Source organism: Syngnathus scovelli, chromosome 7 (genome assembly GCF_024217435.2).
Source record: "Syngnathus scovelli strain Florida chromosome 7, RoL_Ssco_1.2, whole genome shotgun sequence".
In the NCBI taxonomy this organism is placed as follows: Eukaryota; Metazoa; Chordata; class Actinopteri; order Syngnathiformes; family Syngnathidae; genus Syngnathus; species Syngnathus scovelli.
In genome coordinates, this window is record NC_090853.1 from 5,371,629 (window position 1) to 5,397,069 (window position 25,441).

At 43.3% G+C, this 25,441-nt stretch overlaps 1 protein-coding gene across 2 annotated transcripts; it reads left to right on the forward strand.

The window, feature by feature from the left end:
• Positions 1 to 49: 49 nt before the first annotated feature.
• On the forward strand, positions 50 to 22,168 carry arhgef12a (Rho guanine nucleotide exchange factor (GEF) 12a). Of its 2 annotated transcripts, XM_049726642.2 has the most exons (40): positions 50 to 1,243; positions 8,222 to 8,242; positions 9,229 to 9,320; positions 10,356 to 10,421; positions 11,857 to 11,955; positions 12,425 to 12,474; positions 12,636 to 12,693; positions 12,765 to 12,934; positions 13,018 to 13,137; positions 13,485 to 13,589; positions 13,744 to 13,857; positions 13,988 to 14,086; positions 14,160 to 14,270; positions 14,353 to 14,451; positions 14,553 to 14,595; positions 14,684 to 14,789; positions 14,964 to 15,101; positions 15,188 to 15,220; positions 15,509 to 15,623; positions 15,708 to 15,813; positions 15,887 to 16,090; positions 16,164 to 16,302; positions 16,497 to 16,529; positions 16,609 to 16,760; positions 16,839 to 16,985; positions 17,060 to 17,145; positions 17,512 to 17,637; positions 17,711 to 17,825; positions 18,095 to 18,195; positions 18,270 to 18,347; positions 18,690 to 18,765; positions 18,846 to 19,013; positions 19,090 to 19,177; positions 19,336 to 19,413; positions 19,487 to 19,581; positions 19,659 to 19,862; positions 19,981 to 20,211; positions 20,627 to 20,850; positions 20,912 to 20,984; positions 21,105 to 22,168. In XM_049726642.2, exons 1-40 carry the CDS (start codon positions 1,212 to 1,214, stop codon positions 21,113 to 21,115), a joined length of 4,206 nt encoding a protein of 1,401 aa, XP_049582599.1. In that variant the 5' UTR covers positions 50 to 1,211; the 3' UTR covers positions 21,116 to 22,168. The 2 variants fall into 2 exon arrangements, with proteins under 2 accessions (XP_049582599.1, XP_049582600.1); XM_049726643.2 differs by lacking the exon at positions 10,356 to 10,421.
• The last annotated feature ends 3,273 nt before the right edge of the window (positions 22,169 to 25,441 follow it).

Here is a 25,441-nt window from a genome sequence, read left to right on the forward strand (position 1 = left end):
ATGCTGTTGGAGTTTTCCCCATCTCTCAGCGGAAGTGGTTGGTGGTGGAAGTTGGGAATTGCGGCGGCTAGAATGCTAGCAGGCTAGGGCGTTGCTAGCAGCACACTGGCAATTTTTTTTCTCTGCGTTCCTTCAACTTTTTAGTATTATACAAATGACGCCGAGCATTGTGAGAAAAGGTCGTGATCGTCCCTGAAAGTTTTAACACCTTCTCGGTTTGTTGGATTTTTTTTTTACGACAAGTCGCTGGCAGGAGACTGCTTGTTACTTTCTGTCCCGTTAGCTTGACCACTTTAGCCTAGCCTGCTTTTCCATCCACGGGAATTGTGCTGAGAGACGACTGAGTGACTCCGTTCTGGAAACATGGAGTCAAGGAGCGTCGAGCGGTGCTAATACATACACAAACCACTCGGATTCTCTTATTGCCTCGCGGAGATACTTTTTTCGAAAGCCGGGGGACGCAAAAAAAGACTACTGGACACTCGTGCAATATTTTTCTCCACTCTTTGAAATTCGGACTTGGTTTATTTGCAGTGGAAACAAGAGCACACGACGCAAAGTTTTTTTTTTTTTTTTCATCCCAATAGAGCGCATCTGTTTTGTTAGCTGAGAGCTACCAAGACTAAACTCTGCTTTCCTTTGAGGATTTCCACACAAGATCATTGACAAACAATTTTTTTCGTTTTGCCCCTTTGATTTCAACATTACGGTATCGAACGACTCTTCTTGGTAACGACGAAATCGGGCAAGAGATAGCAAACCGCATAGTGCCGACTGGAGGAATCTGCCGGATCTCCCGGGGACGTTCAGTCCCTTATTCAAGCCGAGCAGGGGAGGTGGCAGACGGACTGCATCGCCACGGTGTCCGTAAGATTGGATTACCCAAAAAACTGGGATGTGAATTCGAGTTTTACCCGCATGCAATTTGGGCCAGCGGTGTTATTTATGACCCAGAGAAAGGATATAATCTCTTTACTGATTCATTTTTAGGGTCTGCACCATTTTAATCCGTCTTGCTTGGACTACCCCCCCATACATTGAGGATATTTGCCATCTGCATCTCTTTGCATCTTTTTTTATATTTATTTTTTGAAACACCAAGGCTATCCTTTCACGAATGCCAGAGAAGGACGCTCAAGCAAGTCACCACATCACACTCTGGAAAATGTTAATCGGATATAATTTGCTGCAAATCTAGAACCGGAAGCCCAATGAGTGACACACAGTCCAGCTTCACTGACAGGTATAGTATAACCACCAATTATACATTCTGCTATAGTATGAAAAGCACAATCTCTTTATTTACAATTGCCAAGCTCTGATTTATTAGGATTACATTTCATTATTAAATCTTTATTACCTGTGCGGCACCTGACAACTCCCCGAAGTGCCACACAAGTGTAAAGAAAGCTTCACATTAATACTCAACAAATCTAGCTTTAGGTTCTTATTTCATTGTTGTTTACTTAGCCATATTGCACCGACGAGTCAGGAGAGGTACACATACTACTTTTGGCATACTGCTGCTGTATTGTAATAAATTCCTTTTCCAATTTTATGATTATCACACATTTCCTCTACTGTCACTTCAACCCTTCAAGAGTGTCATCGTCATCCCAAAGAAAAGGTGAAAGGTCGTCATGGTCTTTTATTTCTGAAAGAGCCGAATCTCCACAATAATGTAACGCTGGCTAAAATGGAGTTTAGTGAGGTGTGCTGACTGGTCTGAATTCTATTTGGTGTTTTGATCTTCCTTGGAGACGCTTTGATTTAGCCGACGTAGCTCACCGATAAGACGTTGGTTCATTCCGAGTCGATCGCTCCGTTGTCGCAATGTGCTGACTAATAACCGTGCCATGCAATTTAATTAACAAGGAGCTACATCCGATCTTGATGGAGACACTGCTGTTTGCTCGGTTAATGGAGTTCCAACCCAGCAAAGTGTTCTTAAGAGACTCTGCTTGGCTAGGTAACATCGCTAAGCCTTCAACGCTTACCTTCTCCTGCACCCATTAAAACGATCTTTGGATTTAGACGCAACCTCCTAATCATCTTATTGGAGCGATCAGTCAAGAGAGCTTGGACAGCAACAGCAAATAAATCGCACCACTTAAATGTTTCTTTTTCGCTCTTTAATCCATTAGGATACTCTTGGATGCATTACGAGGTTAATTCCTGCGTGGTTTTCTTTTGCAATTTATTTCCTCTTTTGCGTTTTGACCTGCTCCCTACCTGAGTCCCACATACCTGTGAGGAAAGCAAGCCAATTCCCTGGAATGTGCTTACTTAGTCAGGACGGAAGCAAGCACCAGTTGTAGCGTTAAGAGTTTGAAGCTCCGTTATACTTGTTAACCATCCCCCCTCGTTGGAACGATGACAGCGATGGTTAGCACCCACTTTTCGCTGTTTTTTTTTAGTCGTGCTACCACAACACTGCTTGGCCCTAATGAACCTACTGGAGCGCAGTTGCTACGATCGTTCCCGTGTGAAGAACGTGTTTTGGAGATGTCAAGCGCTATTTTCCTACTTTTAGAAAGAGAGTGCAAACCGCAGGTTTACAATATTTATGTAGCGTGAGTTAAAGATAACCCGACATCAGTAATGGATGTGTAGTGTTTTCTCCTCTGTGTTTAGTTCAAATTGAATATTTAATGGTGTTTCAATTCAGGTCGATTGTGGCACCATGATATGTTTTTGCTGTGTTGGCCAGGAGTGTGAATGTAACATCTATCGAGGACTGCGGGTCAGTTTTGTGAGCTACTGGTTCTTTGTCACAAAGTTCTGCTGATCTCCACGCTTTTTCTCCTACCCCGCCCCACCGGCCTGCCCTGAGGCCCTCCCGGAAAGTGGTGCTGGTGACATCACTAAAAATAAACAATAGCATTCAGTGGGAGCAGGCTAGCTTTAGTCTGTATACTCCTCATAGATTCGTGGATCTAGGTCAGGTACATGTGAGGAATATCAGGGCAAGATTGTTTTGCGGAGAGGTGGTAGTATTGATGATTTGTGTGAGAAACTGAGCTGTTTATATTTTTTTTTGTTATGACTACAGACCAAATACACTCATCCTACTTGTGACAATTTAAAATTGACCACCGAGCAAGTTCTCATTGGTCGGGAATGTCGTCAACATTGCTGACTCGTGAATCATTTGTGTCTCCCGCCTTCCTAAATGTTGTGTATTTTCAAATTTTTAAAAGTGTTTTATTATTGTCGCATTTGTCGATGTTGCCGGGCAAACTATCTTTTAGATTATTTGGGTAGAATGGCTCAGCAAACCATACATTGTGTTTTATGATTAGTGAAAAGCAATAATGAAAAATAATCCTCCACTACGGCCTCCATGTCCTTCTTTTATAGATTCGGCAAAATACCTGTCCAATTCACTGCATTGTCTCATAATTGCATTTTATGGTTGTCATAAACGCAAACTCAATTTAGGTCGCTATCATTCTGCCATGGTAGCATTTCATTCAAGGGCACTATTACATTGTTAAGCAACACCAAAGTGGAAGAATATTGAAAAGGAGACAGAAAACGGGGGGGGGGGGGGAAAAACAACACCCATGGATGCTAGACAGTGGGTGGAGTTTTTTAGCCGGTGCTTTTATGTGCTATAGTATTATGATCCTGATGCTTGCGGACACTGTCTAGGGTCCTGCCCCCTTAAGCCAGGCGAAGGGAGCTTGAGGGCCACACATTACTCTCACTCCACTAAAGACACGATCCTCACAACTGAGGAAAAAAAAGAGGACAAGGAAAGAAAATGTTTTGTAGCTGTGAATGAGGCCAGCGGCATTGGGAATTATTTGGGAATTCATCTGAAAAGTCCTGCTTTGTGATTAAAGTATGGAACAGTCTTGATGATAATTTTTTTTTTTTATGGACAGTATTTTGTAAATATAGGTTACGATTTGCAGTAGACTCTAATCTTGCAGTTTCAGTGCTGTCCTACACTGGATAATTTTGATTTATGGTTGGCATGTTGGGACTCCTTTCCAGTCCATTTTTAGCTTCCACCACAGCATAAAAACTCCGATTCACTAATGTGTGCTTTGCTAAAATGCTAGGACTGGGAATGGAAGCGGGAAATCCTCCTACACAAATCTGAAAGGGATCTCAGTTGGTTCTGACCATATTTGATAGTCAATACCTGGATTCCCTGGGTAACAGAGGAAATTATATTTTAAGGGATCCAGCAAGGGTCTGTCATTGGTCCAGTGTTTTTTTTTTTTTTTTTTTTTTTGGTGCTTCACTACCATATGCCAATAATTTTAGCTCTGCTCCGTGGCTACTTTATTATTGCTATATCACTGCACAGATATTCGAAACTCCATTTTTTTTTGCAGTTTCCGTAGTTTGAAGCACATCCTCACTTTTGTGGTTTGCGCTAACAAGATGGCTGGGAACCGAGAAGAGCGAGTATAGAAAAGCGCAGTCAGGGGGATTTTATTATTTTTTTTTCCAAAGCTTGTTTGGTTTCTGGAGAAATAAAAAAGCAGAACTTGTTTTTGAATACAGTCGAGATATTTTATTTCAAGGCCAAATCATCCAGTTCTTGTATGACATAAATCATTTTGTTCTTCGTGGTATAAAATGTGTTTGAGTGTCTCTGCGGTTGGCTTTCACTTTTCAAGAAGAGGCAGTTCAGTACTTTGTGACGACTCTCTCCCTCTGGATGAGATACACCATCCCAAACGCCCTTCTCTTTGCCAGCAGAACTTAATGCGCAGAGGAAAACGGAGCAGCAAACCTCCCACTGCACTGCGATTAACCTTGCACTGTTGCTTTTTGCTGATTCAGGGCTAAGCAGCCACTTTAAAACGCTGCTGCACTTTGTCAAAGAGCATCAGGACTAGGACACAGGTTCCGCCACGGACTCGGATCCAGCCCGTATCGAGTTTTTCTCAACCTGTAATTTTCCCATAGCCAATCCCCGCAACCAAAAATACGAAGTCAAATCCTCGTAAATTTGACATTTTTAAAATTAGTAGTTGATGACAGTCTGGTTTGTTTGATCAATCTCTGCACTAATAAATAAAAACACATTTCAGGCAAACCAAATGTAAAGCCCCTTGAGCTTTTGTTCACATGCCTCGTCATGCCAGGAACTTTTTCCGACTGATCAGAGAAGTCCTCCGGTGTTCACGTTAAACAGCGTAACCCGTTGGACTACCTCCTTTCCTTTCTCAGTCCCAGAGGACAGGAGACAGCATAGCGTGAAGAAATGTCTATCCCCCGGCCTTCACGTCAGGAATCCTGATGAGGTTTATTGGGGCAGAAAGGGCAGCGTTTTCCCCCTGGAGGCTTTAGCTTGAGCTCCAGAACTATTACTTCTGTTTCTTCTTACGCCAACAACAATTGCGTTCTCACCTCCCCCCCTTCGCCTCTCTGTCTGGTTCAAACGCTTTCTTTAAATATGTGCCCCAGTTAACACATCGATACCTTGAGGGCTCCGTTAAGGTCACAGTCTGTTTGAAATTCGACATGGCGACAATACAGAAAGGAACGCAAGTGCGTGGGTGTCGACGTCTCCTTTCGCTTTCGCAACGAAGGTGACCTGTTTTGTGTTGTGCGTGTGTTGGTGCACAATGACACTTTTTGACTCAGGTAGACAGATTAGATAACATCGGCGGCGCGCCGTCTCTTATTGACAAGCTGCAGTCGAGATAAAATCGGTCCCGCTGGCTGCGTTAGAAAATCTTTCCAATTTCCCAAGGTGCTCGATATGACTCAGCCGCCTTCACTCCCTCGGTTTCCAGTGTAATCTGCTGCTGCTGGTGCTACGTGCGAGGTAATGTGGTCGTCTTTCTGGAATGGACCACTCCTCATTCTGATCTCCACAGCCTCAAGGCAGCTCCCAATCCTCTGCGGACTTTAGGCAGGCCACGCCTCCTTCGGGTTTTAACACCACATGAGAATTGTTTTCATTCTTCGTTAGATATGAGCAGGTTTTTGCACATGGTCTTTCAAAACCTGAATATTGCAAATATAAACTTCTTGTAGTCCCGACATTGCGGAATTCTCCACACGCCGTCCCTGCGGCTGTGGCACTACCACCCAAAGTAGAAAATTGCTACGTCAACTTCAAGCACACCACCCCGCCCATCCTCCATATAGAACAGACGGAAAAAAAATCTGGAAAATAATGACTCTTCATTGGAGTGTAAAGAGGGCCAATGTTTCTCAACTTTGTTAGTTAACTTAAATGTTCAGCTTTAATCGTGTGTGTGCGTGCAGGATCCTTCCTGCAGGACTTCCCCTTGAATCCTCCCCCTGTTCATCTACTCTTTAATTATTCACCAATTTCCCTTCCTCTTCCTTTCGGGAGACTCTTTCACAAAAATAAGGCTGTTCGTCATCCCTCCCTCCCCTGCTCACTCGGTCGGTCTCTCTCCCTCGCTGGTCTAGTCACGGTCTCCCTTTGCTGCCACTCTTGCTGAAGTTGGCCCAGCTCTGGCGCAGTTTTCCATCAAAACAGCAAACCTCAATGGAGCATTCAAGCCTGGGCCCGCTGCAGTACATCAGCACCCTCACCTCTCCACTCCCACCCTGCTCGCCCGCCCCACCCTTTTTCTCCCACATAACGCTTCCTGCACATTTTAATGGTTCGCTCTTTGAAGCTTGAGGAACAATTATATGCCTTGAAGAACTTTTTTTTTTTTCTGGCTGATGAGTTCTATAAAATATAATATAATTTCAATATGATTTTGGGGGAAAAAATTCACGATAAAAACAAAAATGGTGGTAGGCTGATTTTGGTACTTAAAAATGATTTTATATTAATGTGAATATACATTGCATAATTTGAGAAGAAATGTCAAGAGGTCAGTTCTCCCAGACTTATCAGATAACAGGCAACTGGATCTAAAATCCAGTTTAATCAGATCTCGCCGCTAAGTATGCGTCTTATCCTGTCCACGTTGTCATCCTGTTTCTTTCCCCTCGTGAGCTTCTCTGTTCTCATTACCGTGTCCATCGGAGTATTTAAGTCATTATGAGGAAATGTAACAATGGAGCACTGTTGTCTGCCAGACAGACAATTGACTGTTAATGCGGAAGCGGTACAATTCTCCTTTAGGATATGGCGAATATGGGAATTCTGTCCACAAGGTCTGACCAGCTGGTTGGAAACCTCTTTGGAAAAGTTTCAGGCAGCTGTTTCCTAATCTCGCAATAAACTAATGCGCCAAAGGATTCCTGGTGGATTTAGTATCAAAAGGAAGGACGGCTATTTGCTCGTAATGGTTCATTGTTCCCAATCAATCAATAACTATAATAATTGTTATATAAATTTAGAATTTATATGATTAATTTATAAAAATTGGCACCATGTGCCAAAATTGAGCAATGCAGTTTTATTATTATTATTTTCATCATACAGCATCAATAACTATAACAATTGTTATAGTACTGTATAATTTATATTAATTTATAAAAATTGGCACCATGTGCCAAAATTGAGCAATGCAGTTTCATTTTTATTATTATTATTTTCATCCTACAACAAGCTGTACTTGACTGTCTTGTTTTCATTAGCGCCCACATGAACCCAAGCTAGCCTGCTCGGTTTCGCCTTGTTCAGTCTCTATGTTTATATGCCTGTTTTTTTCCGAGTCTCTCCAGTTTCGAGCTTTCATGGGAGTTGGTTACTTAAATCTTTGGGGTTTTTTTTCTCGCTCTCTTGCTGAGTCCCTGGAACTTATTACAGACCGAGGCATTTTCATAAACGAGCCATTCAGATGCCCAGTCTGAATGGAACACACTGTCACCGGGAGAAAGAGAGTTAATAGTCACTCGTTAGTCGCGAGGCCTCCCCCGTTATGACGACTGAAATGTAAACTTACTCGCCCCCTCTGTTTTGTCCCGTAATGGTGCGTTCTTTAGCAGTTTAACAATATAGGTAAAAGTAATATAATAATCACAAGGAAACAAGGCTCTTTCTAAAAACAAATAATAAATCAGAATTGTCGGAGTCGTGATGTCACTCACACACACGCGAGCAATGAGTGATCTGCGAGTTTGAGGACATTTGACCTGGAAAACGCTTTAATCTGCCGCACAAGAACTCGCATGTTTGATCTGGATTATCATGTTTACCACGAGATGGGTCTCATGGACATGTATCTTGTTTTGCCCTCTTCCGTCTTTGCTTTAATCTCGATGAGGTCATGTTCTGAGATATTAACATTGGCTCCTCTCTCTCTCTCCTCTCCCGCAGGTTTCCCAAGAAAGCAAACAGGTACGGAATCGTCTTTTTGCTGCAATACAGAAGTCTTCTGAGCTCAGACTAAACATGGCCTCCTCCACCCCCACCCTGCTGCTAACGCGCATGCACACACAGTGAGGGACAAAGGAGTCCCTCTTCTAAGTGCGGCCCATCACTGCCTTTCACTGCGAACAGAACAGTGGCCTTTCACATTTGGGGCCGGCATAGGCAGCGGCAACCATACATGGCCCGCTGAGGTCCGAGCCAGTGCGTGGCGGCCGTGGCCTTGCTTTTGGGAAAAGTCCTTTCTCCGGCCTTGCTCAGCAGAGCGCCTCCACATCCTCTCTGGCTGTCACATTATACACCGTGACACATTGGCTGTGACTCACACACGTTATTGTCAGTGCCAAAGTGAATAATTGCCGCTTCTGTGTGGCAAATGAATTCTCAGTATCTCTCTCATCGAGCTTGCTGCGTATGCATTGCACGCAAGCTTTAATTAACTTTTCGTCAGTTGCAAATATATCCCGCCACTTACACAAAGCAACCTCTGAGGGCCAACACAATTCATTACAGAATGCTAATTGTTTGAATAAGCATAGTTGAATTGCCATAAAACTTTTTATTAAGCGTACTGGCAATTTGAAGTAGCATACTGTGAAACAACCCCAAATGACTTCAATGAAGCACTTTAGGCTAGGCGCTAAGCTAATTTGCGCCGCACCCGCTATAAGCTGTGGCTAGCTTGCTAGTCGCGAACTAACGCTGTCCTGCCATGGTGCGAAGCTTTGTTAGAGATCTTGCATAACTTTGTTTTCGTCTTTTGTTGTTATTAATTTTTTAGAAATTAAATCATCTTAGCTAAGTGGCTTTGTTTACGGTTTAGAAATACCTCCATTGTACTTTTTACACTTCAGTTTGTGACTTGATAGACAGTGGACAGTATTCACTATTCAACATTGACAAATTTGCATTTTCACAGAATTTTGGGGGTGAATTTATTTTTGCTTTCATTTTAGAACCAGCAGCATTCTCAGCAAAGACCACCCGCCGGACAAGAGACCTAAAAGTGACAAAACCTCGCTTTCCTCCAATGAGTTTGACCCGACAGGTAATGTTTAACTCCCAGGCAACCAACCTGTTTTTGTTATGTTTTTCCTTTCCTCCTTAAATGTACTCTGCACCTTTCCCCCCCCCACATCTCATCGCTTCATCTAACTGCCTTGTTTGTAACGGCGCACCCCGCCTCTTCTGCTCTGTGTTGTTACACAAAACACAGTCTAAAAAAAAAAAAAAAAAAAAAAAGTGTGTGCCGATGACAGTTTGTGCAAGGCAGCTGAGATGCTGAAAGGATGTGTGTCCCCCTAATGGTTTTGTTGTCTTTGAAAACTTTGACCAGTGTGGTCTGATCTTTATCCCGCTTCTGTTTCTGAATGTGTTTTGAAAATAGTCTGTCTCTTTCAAATCAATCAAATTTAGAATAGTTAGATGGTCACGTTTTAGTTTCTTTATCTACGCAGCTGCCTGTCAGCCATTTTACGTGAGGGCGTGCAAATGTGGCGTCTTGTGTGTTTGGGTGGTCTTAATGCAGATTTCAAAAAGCCTTTCAACCGGCTACACACGTCAAAATGCTCTTTTAAGAAGAGTTTAAGAAGGTTTAAAAAAAAAAAAAGTTAGATACAGTACAACTCAAGCTTCTGTAATCGAACCGTCTAAAAAAAAAAATCTCTGCACCGCATGATGGATTATATTAATGATACAACAGCACATGGACAAATTGTTTTCTCTGGGACGTTGGAGGTTGTCTGCCTGTGGGAGGTGCCACACACACTTTAAGAGACACATTTTGGTCAGACAAATGGAAACACTTGCTACAATGAAGCAGAAATAGAAATGTTTGGATCATCTAGTAGTGTGTCCACAGAGCACCATGTAAAACCAAATCAGAAAGTACAACGCCAGGAACCCTAATCGAGTGTTTTATTATTTCTATTATCGGATTCTTTTTCCCATGATCACTTTCTTCCCTCATGATTTTCTATTTGGTGTCTTTCCTTCCTTTTGTGTTGTTGGTTCGTGTTCTGTGTGTGTGTGTGTGTGTGTGTGTGCGCGCCATGCTGTCTGCGTGGTTTGGGGCTGTGAGCAGAAGCTCTGGTGGTGCAGAAGAGTGGCAGCAGCAGTGTGCTAGCAGAGGGGAAGCCTGAGTCCTGTGGTAAGGATACTCTTGCCGGGATGAGTGGTGTGACATCTGCACAACTTTTTTAACATCTAAACATGCTGGTGTGAGAATGCCTTAAGATGAAGACAGTGCTTTTTTTGTTTATTTTGCACTTAACGAGGAGCATAGACAAAGCTGCCGGTGCATTTTCAATCGATTTGATGAACAGTAAAAAAATAAAATAAAATACATTGCCTGTCAAATAGAAAATAAAAATAAAGCTTTTTTCCATTATTTCCATTCCCATTCTTTTTTTTGCTAAGAATTCCTTTTAAATCCGAACAAATCATTCGACCGCATTTGATGTATTTAAGATTCCACAGCTCCTCCTCCTTTTGTACGTTCTCAGTTTTAAATGTCAGTTTATCCTCTAGAGTCCTTTTTTTTTTTTTTTATGGCGTTTCAGCAAAAGGGGTGCCAATAACAAATCAGTTAGGGCCTCTGAATAATGCATCATTGTAAATGGATTGGCCTGCTCATTGACCATGTCAGCACTCCCCACTTGTCAAGGTTTTTGTAAAGCCTGACCTAATACACACAGTTAAGCGTGGAACTCAAGCGCAAGATCAACATCTCGAGGTAAATTCACACCAGCTCTTTAGCCCATATGGCTTAATCACTTTGACACCTCTGCTTTCACCTCGCTCCCTGCCCCCTCCTTTGCCCCCTTCTGTCTAGAGCTGTGTCACCCCCCCTTCCCCGAGCCTGAGGCTTTTTGCTTCCCCAAACCTCTCCACATCTATTAGCTCCCATTCCTTCCACAACCCCCCACAAGCCATATTGATCCATTCACCTCTCCGGTCGGTACGTCAATGGTTAGAAAATCTCAGCCGCAACAAGAAAGTAGTTCAAAGGTCATACACGCTGGGGTCAATTTTGAGTAATATACTTTCCAAGATAACGAGGTATTTACTCAAAAATATCGGTCCTTTGGGAATTCTTGACATTGTCGTGTCAGCCCAGTCATTATCACTCAGACGTTAGATAAACGCTAATCTCCTCTCGCCACGCTAATGAAACCACGCGTTAAGAACCTGAGAAGAATCGTTTTCCCCCTTTAGGCTGTGAGAAAACAAGCAGCAATGTCTGGATCGCCAGATCGCTTTCAGACATCCTTCAAAACAAATGCACGGCCAAAAGGCATCGGCGTCCGAATACCAGTAATGATCATTGGAAAAAATTTTGAGCGGAGTTTTTGTGTAGGCGAGTTTAAACAATTTCCTGTGGTATCGCAAAGATATTGTGCAGCTGTTCTTTGCTATACACAGAACAGCTGACCTCCATGATCCAAAACAATTCTGGTTGATTTTCAACATTATAAGATAACATAGAGAGAGAGAAAAAAATTCCTTTAAACATGATGAATGTGTGACATTTGATTCAGCTCATTTTCAAAACATGTACCACCCTTTCTGTGTCTCACTTGCAGGTCTGGTCCAGCGATGCGTCATCATCCAGAAAGACCAAAATGGCTTTGGGCTCACAGTCAGTGGTGACAATCCGGTGTTTGTGCAGCTCGTCAAAGAAGGTGACACAAGACTCGACGATTCTCATTATTTTGTTGCAATGACTGCCGCGGGGAAGTCGCCGCTGACGCGCTCGAGGCACCATTGTGGCTGCCGATTGTTTATTTCCTGAGTCGTTCCGTTTGAGCGGCATTAGCAGGTGTCATCAATGCATGGGAGGAATTTGACGGGAAAATTGCTCATACTTATCAACACAAACAAAACTCAAGTATCGTTCGTTCCCGGGAAGCAAATCAATGAAGCTTCATTTGACGCTTCATATGCTACTCATAAGAAGTCAAAGAGCTTGACAGGAGTCACAAGTCTAAGCTTTTGTTTGGGGTGGAGCTGTGAAACAGGTCCTTCATGAAACATAACCATGGTTGTAATACTCAAATAGCTGCTTTGAAATGTCAGGTAGTCTTTTTCTCCAAAGTGTTCCGGCGAAACCAATTTGTTCTTTTCATTCTTTGATCACTGTGTTTTTCTCAGATGGTGCTGCAATGCGGGCAGGCGTTCAGACAGGAGACAGGATCATCAAGGTAGTGTGTTTATCTGCAACTATCCCCCTCCACCTCCTCCTCTGCATGAATCATATTGTTTTCTTGTCAAAGGTCTAAACAGGCAGTAGCCTGCCACCTTGTGGCCACTCTTTCTTTTTCCTCAACTGTGTGTTTGGTACGTCACGGTCGGTGTGTTTCAGGTCAACGGAATCCTCGTAACACATTCAAACCACATTGAAGTGGTGAAGCTTATCAAATGTAAGTTCTTTTTAAATAAAATCTTGCCGCCGTGCTGGAATAGTATTGCTAATCTCTCTGCCTTATTCCAGCGGGCTCCTATGTGGCCCTCACAGTACTGGGTCGCCCTCCGGGGCTCCCCCAGATCCCCCTGTCGGAAGCCGAGTCGGAAATGCTTGGCGTGACTATTTCCTCCCCAAACTCGCCTGCGACAGAACGCCCGTACAGTCCTCACGATAGGCTCTCCTCCACACCTCAATGGGTAATCATCTTATAAATTACTGAACGGGATTTATGGATGAAAATTTTTTGGGGTGTTTGACCTATACGTCCCTTGCTGTCCAGGCGATGAAGGAAGAGTACGGCCGAAACCCCTCCCCCAAACTACTGAAAGACAACCAGGAAGCTAAGAAAAACATTCCACAGCTGCAGGGTCAGCTCTTCAAGGCCACCGGCGCAACACAGGTAAGCCTGCTAACACGCAGCCAGGTATCGAGGGACGGGATCCCAAAGATCCCAGTGCGAGTCAGTGAAGAGCGTTTAGGCTCCAGACAAACATTAATCCTAATCTTATTTGAGGATTAAGCTTCAGAGGAAAGCCACTCTATTTTGCCCGTACCGTCCTTATCTAGCATAGTTCCTCATGTAATCGCTAGGGGGTTGCCCTGAACGCATCGTAATTCCATGTTTAGAGTAGTGACGGCGCATACGTAATTGTAAAGAAAAATTTTGGGTTGTTGTATTTTTGGTAGTATGTATTCTGTTGTGATGTATTTAATTTATCAGCAGCTAATGTTTCTGTGGATTTTTAGGAGGCTGCTCCGGGTGGAGATGCAGATGATGGTAGCATGTTTGAAACTGAGCACACTCATGCAGCGGGAGAGCAAAGTGCTGACTTGTCCTGGAGCAGCACACCTGTACGTTGGTTTCGGTTTTTTTTGGTTTTTTTTTTAAATGACGCAACATCTGTATTCCTCATCCTAATTTCAATACATCTTTATGGATGATTACTGTTTGATTGATACGGACATTTGAGGTTGATTGTAAATTGTTGTGCCTCACCGCCTTCAGATTTCTGGATTTGGACTCGTCTCTCCAGAGAGTTTTTGCCCGAGTCCAAAGAGCACACCCAGGAACAGCTTCAACTCCTGCCACTCCCCAGAAACAGAAGATGCCACTGATCTGGTACAATTCATCTCCACCCTTCTCCCGTGTTATTGTCGGACATTTTAGAGTACAATATAATGTCCACCTGCACCGTTGTCAGAAGATTTTTAAACGGAAGCCCTAAAATGTACAAATGTGTTGCCCGCAGGACTCTCTGTCTCCCACCACCGTCAGCAGTCCCTCCTCTCGTATCGTCTCGCATATCATTGGAGCTGAGGACGATTATTTTGATTCTGACCAAGAGCAGGTATATTGCAATATTGCCGCTCATCACATTTTTTTTCTGTTTTTACATCCTTGTCCATGGTTTTCTTTTGCAGACAAATGGCCAGTGTAACCGCTTTACCAGCATTGAGCAACTCAAGTCTCGGCCCGCCCACCTCGCAGCCTTCATGCATCACGTCATATCTCAATTCGATCCGGCCCCGGTGGTACGACCCTCAACGCCTTTTGTTTTGATTCCGTCTGAGCTCTTTGTTTGCGTTTTTCATTCATTGTCTCGTGTCCCCTTAGCTGTGCTACCTCTATGCTGACTTGTACAAGCAGACCAACTCCAAAGAGACCAGACGGATGTTCATGGACCTCCATACCTTCTTTATTGATCGGGGAGCAGTAAGCACTGACCTTCTTCTTTTTCATTATAGTGAACACAGCCAGAAAGATGATACAATTTAATTATCGCGGGTATTGAACAGTTGGCCTTTTTTTTTCAGCATTTGAAAGTGGCAGTTCCAGAATGCATTTCTGCTGATCTTGGTCAGTTTTTTTTTTTTTTTTTTTAACGCTCAATTATAATAGGGCTCTATTTGTTCTTTAACGTTAAGTAATTGGGCTGGTTTTGCAGATCGACGGCGGACAGAGTTGATCCCAGAGGAAATAAACAGACAACACGTTCAAACACTACAAGATTCTTTGCTCCCTGACATTCAGAAGAACCTTGAGGATTTCAGGTAGACTTGATTCTCATACCGATGTATTTTCCAGAGATGTTTTTTTTTTCTTTTAATCAATCACACCCACATGTCAACATTACATGTTTGTACATGTAGACACATTTTCCCGAGATTTTATTTTTTTTTAATCAATCACACCCACATGTCAACATTACATGTTTGTACATGTAGACAAAAACGCAGCATGGGCTTAACCGTTGCTGAAGTGGAGCTGGGCAGGCTGGACCAAGAACGTGGACGAGATCGTGTTACCCTCGAGCGTGAACGCTCTTATGCTGAAAACATCATAACCAAGATTGAGGACATCCTGTAAGTGAAACAAATCAACACGCCAGATTTGGTGATAAACATTCGTGTAAAGTCAATGAGGCACTCAGAAATATTTGCCTTTGTAGGGTTACTGCTCAGACAACAGAAGAGGAGAAGTGGTAAGCTGATTTAAATGTATGAAATGTTGCATTGCAGCACTCGTTTTGATTAGTTGTTATCGTTTTTCGAAATAAGACCAGACAAGCTATAGATACAATATGCTCGCATTAAATAATTTAAAAAATGAAACGATTGAAACGGCTCATTGCGCACCACCATATGTTGGAAGCATTTCCCAGATGGCATGCTGTGACATATGGTGCAGTATTGGCTCTTGATCTCATTGTTTTTCTATGTCACAAGTTCCAGGGCAGGCTCGGTTAATTTTTTTTTCCCCTCTCTTCCAGCACTACAATGCAGTATGTCATTTATACATACATGAAGCACCTTGGTGTGAGGGTCAAGGAACCTCGCAGTCTGGAGTCAAAACGGGTCCGGATTAATTTTCTTCCTAAAATTAAGGTATTGTCGCTAGCTATTTTTAACAGTGCCCCTTATTCTTCCATCCTGACTTTTAATTTCATCTTTTGAATTCCTTATTAACAGAAAAGCATTAAGACAGAAAAGGATGGTGAAGAGAAGGTGAAGAAGCCGAGGTTTCCCAGTATCCTCGGACCCCAGCGTCGGCCCAGCCGCATTGAAGCAGCGTCGGGTGAGCGACTAAAAATCAGGAGTTCGCTTTTGAGGCATTTGGAGGTTCTGACCGTCCTTCTCTTTCCATAAAGTGGGCAAAGCCCTTGACGGTCGACCTAAGCCTCAGAAGCAATTGTCTCAGCCTAGTCTTCAGCCCAGCGAGCAAACGGATGCGGGGCGTTTAAGGGGCAGCCAATCCAGCGAGGGCCCCGAGCTCACACACCCCGCATCTGTCACCACCTCATCTCCAAACAGCACCACTTTCAGCTCCGATGCTAGCCGAGACACAGACTCAGGTAAGCTAGCCAACCAGTGAGTTTTGAGAAGAAGGAGCGAGTGAGATTTTGTAACACCATTCTTGACTTTCAGGTGGCACTCCAACTTCAGGGCCTAGCAGGCTGAGCGACGGGCTTCAGTCTGACCCCCTCGAGGGGTTGCCATATCCTGCATCGCACTTTGACCTTTACAGCCTGGACCAACTCCAAGAGGAGGACAGAGAAACTGACAGGTGCCTGAACATTTCGCACGATCATCAATTAACTTTTTTACCATGAACACTTATATTTGCAGTTGATCTAAGACGGGACGAATCACTTTATTGAATAAACAGTCAAAACTAAACTAAACATTAAATAATTATATTCATACACAAGCTGCTAGGTTGCTGCTGCTTGATCATTCACCTCTGTGTTAATGTTGTAGAACCCACGAGGGAACACCAAAGGCCATCAGAAGGTGAGGTCATATTTCTTGGTGGTTTTAACCCCAAATCAGAAGTGCAGCAGTGAACAATCCGATTTCTTTTCTCCGCAAGGCTCGAGGGAGTGGGTGCTACCGATGTCCAGAGCGAGGACGACCAGGGAACAGACTCGGAACATGACCCACTTAACTGGCAGCAGCTTGTCGGACGTGAGGTTCTGGCGGGTCTCAGGCCTCTTGAAATCAAGAGACAGGAAGTTATCAACGGTGAGGGCGTAGAATACTTAATCTGTAGATCAAACAAACTTTGTTTTCTTTAATTAACATTTACTTGGGGTTTTCCAGAGCTATTTTACACGGAGCGTGCACACGTGCGAATGCTGAAAGTTTTGGATCACATCTTCTACCAGAAGCTTTCAAAAGATGCTATCCTACCTCCTGCCGACATCAAAAACATCTTCACCAACTTGGAGGAGATTCTACAACTGCATGGTGCGCTTATATACACACACACACACTCGCATGTGCACACACACTGACTAACTCGCTTCTACTTTTCAATCCAGTTTCCATTTTGGAGCAGATGGCAGCAGTGCGGAAGCGCAACGAGTCATCGGTCATTGATCAGATAGGAGATGACTTGCTCTCCTGGGTGAGTAAAGTTCTCAAGCTGGAATTGCATTTCTGCCTTTATGTTACAGAAGCACTGATAGGGTGAAATTGCTTGACGGCAAAAGAAAACACGAGTGTTTGTTTTTATTACTCACATGAGGTCATTCTGACTGATTTGTACATGACTATTCAATTTCAAGCTACGGGACATAAGTAGGCTAAACGCTTCGTACCCGGAGCCTCGTCTACATTTAAGCTGTCTCTGCCACAAGAACTTAAGCCTGGCCCCCTTCTGAGAGTGTGGTGGTTCAACACGGTCACCATGGCAACTGCCCCTGACCCACATTAACCCAGCCACTGTCTGTCTGTATTTGCCTCTTCGCGTCTTGGTGCGGGCGCCTAACAGTTCAGTGGTGGAGAGGAGGAGAAGATCAAACAGGCCGTGGGGACATTCTGCAGCAATCAGCCTTTTGCTCTGGAGATCATCAAGACCAAGCAGAAAAAAGACTCGCGCTTCATTTCGTTCATCCAGGTAATATGCGGGCATGATTAGCCTTTCATTCGCATTTGATGGGGTGTTAAAATGGACCCGGTGTGCTTCTCAGGAGGCGCAAAGTAAGCGACAGTGCCGGCGACTGCAGCTGAAGGACATTATTCCGGTCGAGATGCTGAGGTTCACCAAGTACCCCTTGCTGCTAGACAATATCTCCAAGTACACTGGTAAATCCCACGTGGCTTTCTCACTGCCACAATGATGTCACTGAAGAGCACATTCTTCTGCAAACCAATCACACTCATTATTTGGTGCCATCACCTCCTCTCATCGCAGAGGAGGTCTCACACTGGGAAAGCACCGACGATAAAGTGCAACAACGTTTTATGTTGTTCTCTTGCCCAACTGTTTTGTTTATACTGGCTCAATAGACGGAGGGAGTAGAAATTTACGAGAGGGTTCCTTAATTCATCGTTAATGTCATATTGTTTTTCAGACGATGCAGTGGAGAAGGACAAAGTTAAGCAGGCAGCCGACTGCTGTCGAAAGATCCTCAATCATGTCAACCAGGCTGTAAAGGAAGCAGAAGACAAGCAGGTGTGTGTGTTTTCTGTCTCCTTATGGCTCTTGCTTTAAGAAGTAAAAAAAACTTTGTCCCCCCCCTACTTCAGAGGCTAGAGGACTATCAGAGAAGACTGGACCTGTCGTCTCTTAAGCAGACGGACAACCCAATGATCCTGGAGTTAAAGGTGACATGGCAGCATGAGCATTTTTTTTACCTTTAATTCATTAGGTGCTGCTGTTTTGCTATTTTTGGGTGAACAATAGCATAAAAATAAGTGTTATTTTCGCCAGAGAGAAAAATCGAGACGTCAATATGGGGGAGAGCCTTTGATTTGATTTTAAATGGATGACAGAACCAGCTGTTGAAAGATGGCATCTATTAGAATAGATCCAATATTTGAAGAAATACTGTTCTAGCATAATGGTGATGATTATTTCTCTGGTGTAAATCGTTCAATATGGTGCCCCATAAGCTATTAGATTCCATAAAATAATAATTACCCTGTGATGTGTTGTGTTCCTGTCAGAACCTTGATCTCACCAAGAAAACGATGGTGCACGAGGGGCCGCTGTCATGGAAAGTGAACAAGGACAAGACAATTGGTTTGACATCTAAAAATATAAAACCGTGACTGAAAACAGTTGTCAGCACCCACTGATGTTATCCGTCCGTGTCTTCGCAGAATTGTACACTCTCCTGTTGGAGGACATCCTGGTTCTTCTCCAGAAACAAGACGAGCGTCTCATCCTCAAGTGTCACAGCAAGAACCTGGCAGGCACCGCTGACACCAAGCAGATCTTTAGCCCCATCATTAAGCTCAGCACTGTGCTGGTGCGCTCCGTGGCTACAGGTTCGCTCGAAATCCGCCTCCTGCAATGTCATTGAAGTAGGACCCTCAACGTCACTTTCCTCTTCTCTCCTGTCAGACAACAAGTCCTTCTTCGTGCTCTCCATGTCTGAGAACGGTGCACATATCTACGAGCTGATGGCATCCACAGTTTCGGATCAGAGAACGTACGGCACATTTTGCCAACATTGTAATATGTTTTAGCGCCACCTACAGGGCTGCAGTAGATTATTACTTACCTCAATTTAGAATCTATTTGATTTTTTTTAACAAATGTTTACTGTTTAGGGCTGATATGCTTTTTTTTTTCCTTTCTATTCTCCAGTTGGCAGAATTTGATCACGCAAAGAGCCGAAGCCATGAAGGTCAAACCCCACAGTGTCATACCTTTACCTCAGACAGAGTATGTCCGTTCATCATCTTAATAGAGTGACTCCACCAACCTATGATCTAAATGTCTCTTATTTGTTTGCCAGTGGAGAGCGAGATGGTGTGGAGATCATCACGGCTGGCGTCTCCAGATTGAGTAAAGATCCAGACCGCACATCCACCGGCAGCACTCAGTCCACAGGTGACTGGGCTCACACCTTTCTTCCACTGTATCAGTGTACTCCTTTGGATAAAGCTAATCACGGACTATCTTCTCAGATAAAGAGAGTAGTCCGGCTGTGAGGCGTGTGACTCCCAGCCCTCTTCCCGCCAACAATCCTTTTGAGGCGGGGAAAACGGAGGAAGAGGAGGATGAGGAGGAAGGTTTTGTGGACCCGGAGCTTTCGTACCGAGGGACTGAAGACGGCAGCGCGGACTCCTTTAATGTGTTTCCCTCGAGAGCAGATGAAGCACTTAAAACATGTAAGTACCTACCAAAACCAAAATCCTTTACCAATGTGATACTGTAATTTACACTTTTGATTTTACAATATGCTTAGTAATCATTCTAATAATAATAAAATGATTTCGTTCTTGTCAGTGTCAGCGCTGAAGCAGGTTTTGGTGACGCAGCTCATGTCACAGGAAGCTGCAGAGCGGACCAAGCGCTCCACAGGAGCTCGTCTCCTCAGGACCACCTCGCTAAGGACGCCTGTAGAGAAACGTGTGATGGTCCACAACGGCTCGGAGAGGAACAACTCCCAGACCGAAGACCCCGCGCAAGACTTGGGTTCCGGTGACACGGGCTTCTTCGACTCACCCGAAGATTATGGTGAGCATCCTCGTGAAGCTAGTTAGCACTAGCTCCGGTGACTTCAAACTTCACATTCGGCAGCAGTTTGGCAGATAGTGAAATATTCAACAACAACAAAAATCTTCTGGCAATTTATTACAACTTCTAAAACGTTTCTGACTTATATTTGAACAGAAAATGAAGAAACATGCATCTAATATTCTGTACTGTCTGCAATGAAGCCTAATTGCACAGTCTTCTGTTTCATCATCACATTTAAGTGTAGTGCAATACTGCCACCTAGTGGCTGAAACATGCACATCAGACATAATGTCAATTTAATTAATGTATGAAATTATGACACAAACTTTAATTCATTACACTTTTTTTATATCACAAGTGTGTTCACAAACACAATATCTCAAGGGAACGGTGTATTTTGATTTTTTATCAGCAGGATTTTTAGTCCTGGAAGGATATGGCGGACAAGGGGAGAGCAGCACCGACGAGGACATGTCGCCCGCTGGGAAGCAGCTGAGCGCATCGCAAGGCTGCGCCGCCGACTCAGGCATCAATCTGAGGTTCTCCTCGGCGTCGCACGCCGGCAGCCTCTCATCTTTTAGCAGACAAGTCCTGTCTCACCTGCGCAACCTTCAGGCTAACCTCAACCATCTGAAGGTAACCATTCGTCACCGGCTAATGTCCACGTGCCCATCTCACCATTCGTCTATTGTTCCAGGAGGTTGAAGCCAAGTACAATAATCTTCGTCAGAGGCAGGGGAAGTCAACCACACACTCGGATGGAAACAAAGGTATATTGGCTGTCATACTGAGAACTTTGAGGACATTTTGAAAAAAAAAATATTTATGGAAAAGTCACAAAAACTGAGTGATACAGAATTTGTCTCTTTGCTCATTGTGTCTTTCCCCAGATAAGAGATAGTGGACATCTCAGCTGCACCTTCTGCCTCAAGGGGGGGGGGCCCTAAGAGTGCTACCACCTTTGTGTGTGCGTGTGTCCTGGACATGGTGGACCTTCTATAAGCTTGTCCTCTCACTGCTAAGCCCCCCTGTCCGTTTTGTTGCGACACAAAGCAAGAGACTTAAAAGGGGCGGAGTCCGCCTCCTCATCAGCACAAGGCAATCACCCATATTTCCATCTTACAATCCCCCCCCCCCCCTGCAAGAAAGAGAACTTATACCAAAATGTACAAAGAAATGTGGGTTTATATACAGAATATATTTATATATATATACATAAAGATCTATGTATATATATATTTAGATACAGTATATGAAACACCAAGCAAGAAAAGGAAAAAATTTAAGATAATGTATTAAGATTTTTTTTATCCCAAGATGTATTTATTTTCCTTTTGTTTGGTTCCTTTTTTTTTTTTTTAAGTGTTTACTGCATTGCGTGCATGCTGTTGCTACTTTGGCTGCTTTCTTTCTTTCTTTCTTCTGTCACACAGGCTTGATGTGAGTGTTAGCAAGGCTCACCACGTTTCCAGTGAAGTCCCACTGAGAGATGCCCGTGTATAGAAAGAACTCCTTTCTGTGTTGTCTTTGAAACCGAGGACTTCACACGAACTAGAATGAAGAGTCGCCGGGGCTCTGATCTAGTCCTGTTGTCTTCTTCCTCCTCTTCCTCCCTTATGGATGTGCTCCTCTTCGCCCTCCCCCTTCCTTCCTTCCTTCCTTCCTTCCTTCCTTCCTTCCTTCCTTCCTTCCTTCCTTCCTTCCTTCCTTCCTTCCTTCCTTCCTTCCTTCCTTCCTTCCTTCCTTCCTTTCCTCTATACGTTCTTCCTGGTCGTCCTGCCTGCAGGTTTCTTGTCTCTTCCTCGAGAAGGGCCCCACCACTCTTCCTAACCTGCCTGCTATCTGTCTCCTCTAATCCTGTCATGAAGTTCAACATGTACTGTACCACGCTCATGTTGGAAGGTTATGCATAACTTTAATAAATAAATGGTGCCCTGACCCATTCGAAAGAAAACGAAGCAGTGTTTACATTTGGATCTCGTAGAACATCTGCGGGGAGTCAGTTCTGTTTTTATATTCGAGTACATGCATTGTTTTTATTATAATTATTATTATAATGATTTTTTTATTATTATCATTATTATTTAACCACAAATATGCCATTGTGAAATATTATATTATAAATTATATTATAAATATTATTTATAATATATTCTATTTGAATGATAACTCCCCTGGACCCAAATGATTATGCCAGAAAATGCATTGTTGGAGAAGTTGCCAACAGGTGGCACACTTTCTCTATCCAAATAAGATAGCACTCTAAAAATCTGCACCATTTAGATTTTTAACTCTGTTTATTTCCCCAGGTAGTGTATAAGATTGTATATCTACCCAGATTATTTTTTTAACAAGTATTTGAAATGTATTGAATTAATTAATGCATCCCTGATTTTACATTGCTCATAAATGAATGATGAAATAGTTTTGGAGCACACCTGAAAGAAAAAAATCAGAGTAACAGTTTCAAAAAATCCACAGCAAACATTTATTCAATCATTCCACCAGAACATTATTCCCATAAAACGTCCCCAGATGGAAAAAGGGCTTTCCACCCCTGCTTCGGATGCTAATTGGATACATTTGCACATATTGCCAGTGTTCACCTCATGGTGTAGTGGGATGTTGTTGCCATGGTGATTAATTCCAAGATAAGGATGCTTGACTAAATGACTTACCTGTGACAGTCAAGCAATCCCTTTCCCCTCAGCCTCGTGACAATAATGATGACTGCGCATATGTGCATGAATAACACCGTACATGTTTCCATTAACACATGCATGGCGCCGTTGAACAGATTGTGACTTTCTCATCAATATGTTAATGCGTCCGCAAGTGTCTTATTGCCACCTTCATATTTATTGACTTGCTTACCTTCATGCTGCATCCACATATATATAATTGAATCATACTGCTGCTCCATGCAATATTTTTGACATCGTGTACCTTCCTCTATTTTTAATGTATTTCCCTCGTCTATCGTTATTTCGCATAGTCTCTCCATTTGATAAGAAAAGACGGCGGACTTGTTTTAACCCTGTCTAATTACTCCACAGCACTTTGATGGAGGAGTTAGTTAAAAAGCTCGAGGCGGTCCAGCTGGCAAAGCGCTCTAGCCTCTCCTCGCCTATTAACTCCGTAGCCTCTGTGGAGATATGTGACCTGGGAGCAGACCTGGGATTAACGGAGCGCACCTCCTCAGCGGCAATCGATGTTCTTTCTGGCAGGACCACCGCTAACAGGGAATACACTTGTGTCGCTGTCCCGACTGAGTTGCTACAAGTTGTAAACAAGATGTCAAAATGGAATCAAATCTATTAGGTGAACAAAACAAAAGGGGCGAAGTAGTAAGGTCCATTAAAAAATGGTAAAAGGCCGTTTGGAATAAATGCGAGGTTGTGTGTCCCAGCGGGTTATTAAAAAGGCACATTGAGTCCGTACATCGTTTAATTTCATTGTGTGGGATTGTTTTACGAAAGCACGTCCAGAGAATGAACAGCCTTGCGCAGTACGCTTATTATCCCATCCATAATTACAACACGCTGTCTTCTAATGAGTTGCTGATGCCCGACTGCTGCTTTGCTTTATGTTTAAAGCATGAGCATGAATTTTACATGAGCTCTGAAGCCGAACAGGTTTGTTTTATATTGACTGTATTTGTAAACAGTGAATTAAAAAAAAAGAGGCCTCGCATATTCAGAGGGATGAGCGTCAAAGATGTTTGTGGTCATGGGTGAATCTCCTCAAGGAAACAGAATCTAATTTCCACTGACAAATTCATTTAGCGAGCGGATCCTTAAATAAATGTCAGGCTGGGCTGGAGAGCACACCACAATCTAATCACACCTTGTTTCATATCCGGCCCGTTTTGTATTTCCATATACACACACGCAAAAAAAGACAAAACGCCATGTGAAGAAAAACACATTCCCCGAAAATATGATATTCCATATTAAAGGAGGCCTTCAGATAAGGTGGTAATGCATCCCTCCATGGAAGATGATGCGCCTGTGCACAGGGACCAAACCCGGGTCAGGTGATTTAATCTGTCTGACAAGCTTCTGCAGAGTGCTGATCAATAATGCTCCGATGTTAATGTCAGACCCAAAGCGCAAATAAAGATAAGAGTGAGAAAAGAACAACAACAAAGCCTGAGCGGAATGGTAAACGACTCTTTGTTAGTCGGGTCGACTCTCTGCTCTCTCTGCAGGACGGAGGCCCAAAGCGACTCTTGGGAAGGGCTCCCCGCCGAATGCTTCCGTTCATCTGTCAACGCCCTGCTGTCTTGGAAGAATGCAGCAGGTGCTGATTATTTGCAGGGAAGCGTGAAGGTGAGACATCTCAACTTACTCTCAAGCAGTGGTAGAGCTAGAGGGGGGGACTGCGGGGTCACGGCCCCCTCCCTGTGAAATATGCTTGGACCAGGTGACTAGATAATTGACTTTGGGGTATTTTCCAGGATTTATTTACCACATTTCTACTTGTACCCTATAGAAACATCTAATGAATCATTATCAGAATTTTTTAAAGATTTTTTTGGGTTTAAAAAAAAAAAAAAAAACATGTTTTGCAGAACCCCCAAAAGCCCCCCCCAAGAAAAAAAATCCTAGCTCCGGCAGTGGTAAACATTCCAGAAGAACTATGGAGAGGAATCAAAGCCGGTGTAGTAGTTAGTAATTATTTTTTAAAATTATTTATTCATTATTTTACTTTTATTATTATCTTACAGCAATTTTAGTTGCATTTGTTGTTAAAGTGCCCATTTTTGTAACTTGTTTTCAAGCTCCTTAATGGCATTTTCAATGCAAATGGCACAAACAACACTTTATTTATCAAAAAAAAAAAAAGAAAACAGCCTCTTTCCAACAGCATATTTGCTTTAACAACTAACCTAAAGAGACGTTCTTAATTCCCTCAGTGTCGATGGAGGTCACGCACTCAAAATCACCAACGGTGATGAAGACGAAGAGTATAGATTGTAGACTTGCCTAAAGTGAGGGAGGCACTCGTTGTAATCGGTGCTATTTAACCCTCTAATCAAGTCGGGATTGGTGACTGGCAGCGTTAGTGGAGGGGAATAAAAACAACACCAAGTGATTATTAAAATGTTCCCCTGCAGGCCTATGACTCCTTTTCAATTCTGAATGGAATTAAAGATGGCCTCAGGAGAGCCATGTACAAGTAGAAGGTCAGGTGGCCATCTTCACCGGAGATTGTTGATTGATCT